At 43.8% G+C, this 4,937-nt stretch overlaps 1 protein-coding gene across 1 annotated transcript in view; it reads left to right on the top strand.

The window, feature by feature from the left end:
* The window catches only part of trappc11 (trafficking protein particle complex subunit 11), a 104,280-nt gene extending 102,185 nt beyond the window's left edge, over positions 1 to 2,095 (top strand). The window contains exons 26-27 of the mRNA XM_019881634.1: positions 1,269 to 1,433; positions 1,778 to 2,095. Coding sequence (XP_019737193.1) covers positions 1,269 to 1,433; positions 1,778 to 1,822 — 210 coding nt within the window. The 3' untranslated portion in view covers positions 1,823 to 2,095. The remainder of the gene's footprint in view (positions 1 to 1,268; positions 1,434 to 1,777) is intronic.
* Positions 2,096 to 4,937: the final 2,842 nt, after the last annotated feature.

The following is a 4,937-nucleotide window of genomic DNA, read 5'->3' as shown; positions in this document are numbered from 1 at the left end:
GCTCTGGTTCCCCAGCACCTGACGCAGACCTTGTTTGGCCGGGCGACGTCTGAGCCGGCATGTCATTCATTTTATTGTCTCTCATCATTGTATGAGGTAGGCATAGCGTGAAGGATCTTGCCCAAGGACCCACACTGGATGGTGTTATGTGCTCATTTTTGCCCCAGGCGGGATTCGAACCACCGTCTCCCGTACGCCAAACCGATGCCTTACCAACTGAGCTATCCAGCCGCCATATATATATATATACACACACACACACACACACACACACACTTGTGTCTTGAAAATGTATTTACTTTTTTATGTTTTTATAAAAACATTTTTTTGTCTTGAATTTGTAAAAAGTCATATTTTTGTTTTTCACTAATGAAGGGTTCGGTGAATGTGCGTATAAACTGGTTGGGTTCGGTACCTCTAACAAGGTTAAGAGCTACTGGTATGTGTTTTGTGAACTTGAAGGCATTCACCTGTGTCCCTCGGAGAGTTGTGAGGGCACTTAAGGTCTACCGGATACCGAACCCCCTCCTCCGGACATTTCAGCCCCTTTCAGACCAATGTCAGAGTTTGTTCTGCATTGTTGGCAGTAAATTAGATTTGGGCAGATGAGATCCTGTCCTAAGTGGAGGAGCACAAGTATCTTGGGGTCTTGTTCATGAGTGAGGGGAGGATGGAGCGGGAGATGACAGGCAGGTTGATGCATCATCTGCAGTGATGCTTACTCTATCGGTCCGTTGTGGTGAGGAGGAAGGTGAGCCAGAAGAGAAAACACTCGATTTTCCGGTCAAACTACGTTTCTGCCCTCACCCATGGTCACAAGCTGTGGGCTGTGACCAAACGAATGTGTCAAATACAAATGGCCGAAATGACTTTCCTCCGCAGGGTGTCTGGGCTCTCCTTTAGAGATAAGGTGAGAAACTCGTTCATCCGGAAGGAGCTCAGAGTTAAGGAGCTAGATGAGATGGCTCATGCATCTTGTCAGGATGCCTCCCTGGTGAGGTGTTCTGGGCATGTCCCATTGGAATGAGGGCCGTCTCCCACCTGGCTTGGGAACTTCTCGGGATCTCCCAGAAGGAGCCGGACAATGTGGCTGGGGAGAGGGACATCTGGTCTTCCCTGCTTAAGCTGCTGCTATCGCAATCTGATGACGGTTATGTGGAAGAGAATTGAGAGAAGAGAAGAGAATCCTCCACTCAATGTCTTTTTCACTCTTCATTCTGACTCATTTTCCCTGCTTGAATTTAATAATGCTTTTCTGTTTTGTTTAGGTTCATATCCGTATACTTCCTGGTTCAAAACAGCAGATGCTGTACAACTATTATCCACTGATTGCCGGTTACCAAACGTTACCACAACTGAGCATCAGTGTGGACCGCTGTACAACCAAGGCATACAACCTCAGACGTTTCCTGCCCCATCGCATCTTTGTGAAGGTAACTCATGTTGATTTAAGGAATTGGCCTGTCATATTTTTTAAGGTTTTTTTTTTTTTCTGTTTGTGGACAGTGATGGCACAAATAAAATAAATTTATTTTGGCATCACCATCAATATACTGTACCTTGTAGATTCTTAAATAATTTAGGATAATTTTTTTTTTTTTTTGAAGACAAACAAGAAAAAAACATTAATTCGTCTCCCACTATAACAGGATAATTACTTTTGAACACCGTGTATACTGTTTTGGCTTATAGGAAACTGTACACCCATTTTATTGCTGTCTGAATTTTATGTTCTATGCCATATTTTTAATGATCACACTTTTGTATTTAATTGCAGCCACAAGGCAAAGAGGTGGACAATGACTCCATTGCTGCAGCTTGATTGAGTATTTAGTTTTATGAACATCGAATAGGAACACATTATGTTGGATGTCCTTTGTATGATTTTTCTCAGATGACAGTCAGACTCAGATGTTTAATTTCAGTATTGTGGTTGTAATGGTGATGTACTGTAGTGGAAGAAATAGAAGGAATGTTGACTGTCATCTTAACACTAAAATCTAACATTCTAAATAAGAACCTGAGATTACCTGTGTTGGAATTGGAGTAATGTTTGTCATGTCTTTTAATTAAAATCATTGAAATGCTAAATCAATATTAAAATGTTTCATTTGCACTCTTAACATTTTGAAATAAACATTAAGAGCTACAAATATCAGTTGTGTGTTCTGTGCCAAATTAATTGTGGACAATCGAAAAGGTTGTCTTTATCCATCCATCCGTTTTCTACCGCTTATCCGGGGTCGGGTCGCGGGGGCAGCACTTTTAGCAGGGAAGCCCAGACTTCCCTCTCCCCAGCCACTTCTTCCAGCTCTTCCCGAGGGATCCCGAGGCGTTCCCAGGCCAGCTGGGTGACATAGTCTCTCCAGCGTGTCCTGGGTCGTCCCCGGGGTCTCGTGCCAGTGGGTCATGCCCGGAACACCTCACCAGGGAGGCGTTCAGGAGGCATTCTAATCAGATGCCCGAGCCACATCATCTGGCTCCTCTCGATGTGGAGGAGAAGCGCCTCAACTCCGAGCCCCTCCCGGATGACCGTGCTTCTCACCTTATCTCTAAGGGAGAGCCCGGACACCCTGTGGATAAAACTAATTTCGGCCGCTTGTATCCGGGATCTCGTTCTTTCCGTCACGACCCACAGCTCGTGACCATTGATGAGGGTTGGGGCGTAGATCGACCGGTAAATTGAGAGCTTCGCCCTTTGGCTCAGCTCCTTCTTTACCACGACAGACCGATACAAAGTCCGCAAGGTTGTCTTTATTTATATATTTAAGAATATATTTTTTTAAATGAAATAAAAGTTGTCTTCATTTCATTTAAAAAAATATATACCGGTACTTAAGTATCACTGTTAAAATGGCAAAACCGAACCGAGTCATCTTTTTGCGAATCAGAATTGTTATTTTCTCAACTATTAATGTAACTTTTGTACTTTTTTAATCAGTTAATCAGCAAAGTAACTAAGTTACTTTTGTAAGCAGGTAATCTTTAAAGTAACTGATAAAGTAAGTAATCAGTAAAGTAAATGATACTTTTGCAAGTTAATGGTGGCAACACTGGTGATGAGTAACTTTCTAGCAGGACGGGAGCGGCTCTCATAAGATTGGCCAAAAAATAAAAACATGTGCACCAATTTTTATCCCAATCTGTTAAATTGAATTCTACAAATAAGTTGAACTTAGTTTGTCAATATTTGGCCGCAGGTATTCAAGAAATGAACTTGCCTTGGATTTAAAACTCTCAAACAGATGGTGGAGGATGGCCCGGAAAAGTTCAATAAGATTTTAAACAAAAAGGTAGGATGTAAAATGAATAAAAGAAAAATTTAAGTCCTGGGCCCGCTGGCTCAAGAAGTTACAGAGCTGGCAACTGCTATGGATTGTCTGTATTTTGTTAGAGAAATGCAATACAATATAATACATTTTTATGTGATGCTTCCACAAAATGGCTCAACGCTCCCTTGTTATGGCTATAAATCTGTTTGTTATGGATATTTTTGAAAAATCATGGATCATATTTCCCAAACAGGTTGAAAATGAACCAAAATACTTGGTAGATTATTGTGATCTACCTTATTTGGCAACTTGCCGCAGATGGTGGTTTTGATGACATCATGTATTGCTGCTCACTCCACTGCAATGCAGTGGAACCCTAGATGTCAAGATGTTAGCCGAAAGCTACATGAGGCTAACTGCGTCAGCAGCGAGGAAGGACGACGGTGGCACAAACTGAAGTTTCATCATCATAATTATATGTTTAATAATGCACAGGCAACTTTATTTATCATCGAATAAAGGCTATTGCACTGGACTGTGTCGTTATTGTCATACTTAATACTAGTAGTACTTGTTGGAATACAAACGGCCACGGCTCTTTAAGTGTAGCTAATGGTGAGTGACATTTTTCATCGAGGAGCTAAATTGTCTGGGCCTTTATTCCCCTTGTAGGATCACCAATGGCAAACAACTATGACACCTTATGATGAATAACAAAAGAAGACAAAGTTTTCCCTTGCCCAGACGGAGGTCACAAGGGCCCCCCTCTGGAGCCAGGCCTGTAGGTGGAGCTCGATGGCAAGCACCTGGTAGCTTGACCTGCTCCCTTGGTGCCCTCCCGGGCTCAGCCTGAAGAGGCAACGTGGGTCCCCCTTCCTATGGATTCACCACCTGTGGGAGGGGCCAAAGCGGCCACTGCTTTGTGAGCTGGACGGTGGCCAAAAGGCGAAGACGTTGGCGGTCTCGTCCACACCGACAGAAGTTAGCTCTTGGGACATGGAATGTCACCTCTCTGGCAGGGAAGGACTTGGTGTACAAGGCAGAGGAGTTCGACTTGATATAGTCGCGCTTGCCTCCACACACAGCCTGGGATCTGGTACTGGTTCTCTCAAGAGGAAATTGGACTGTCTTCCATTCTCGAGTTGCCCTCGAAGAGAAGCACAGAGTAGATGTGGGCATACTTATTGGCCCCTGGCTCAATGCCTGTACATTGGGGATCACCCTGGTGGACGGGAGGGTAGCCTCCCTTTTCGTGTGGCTGTGGGGACCGGTCCTGATCATTGTCTGTGCCAATGCACCAAACAGCAGCAACAAAATACCCACCCTGTTTTGGACGCTCACGTGAAGAGAGGGATTGAGTTGTCAACTGATCACCACCTGGTGGTGAGTCGGCTTTGATGGTGGGGGAAAAATGCTAGTCTGACCTGTTTAAAGCATTGTACAGCAATTTCAGTTGCATTTTATGGATGAAAATTGCTAAATGAATAAAGAATTGATTGATCTGCGCTCACACTCACACCTAGGGACAAATTTGAATGTTAAATCAGCCTGCCATGCATGTTTTTGGAATGTGGGGGGAATCCAGAGTACCCAGAGAAGACCCACGCAGACTCATTCAAGTGAGCAGAGTCACCAAATACACAAAAGACTCAGATAGCAGATTTG

This window comes from Hippocampus comes, unplaced genomic scaffold (assembly GCF_001891065.2).
Source record: "Hippocampus comes isolate QL1 unplaced genomic scaffold, H_comes_QL1_v1.1 scaffold270, whole genome shotgun sequence".
In the NCBI taxonomy this organism is placed as follows: domain Eukaryota; kingdom Metazoa; phylum Chordata; class Actinopteri; order Syngnathiformes; family Syngnathidae; genus Hippocampus; species Hippocampus comes.
Note: the sequence above shows the minus strand (reverse complement) of the source record. Positions and strands in the feature narration are given on the sequence as shown.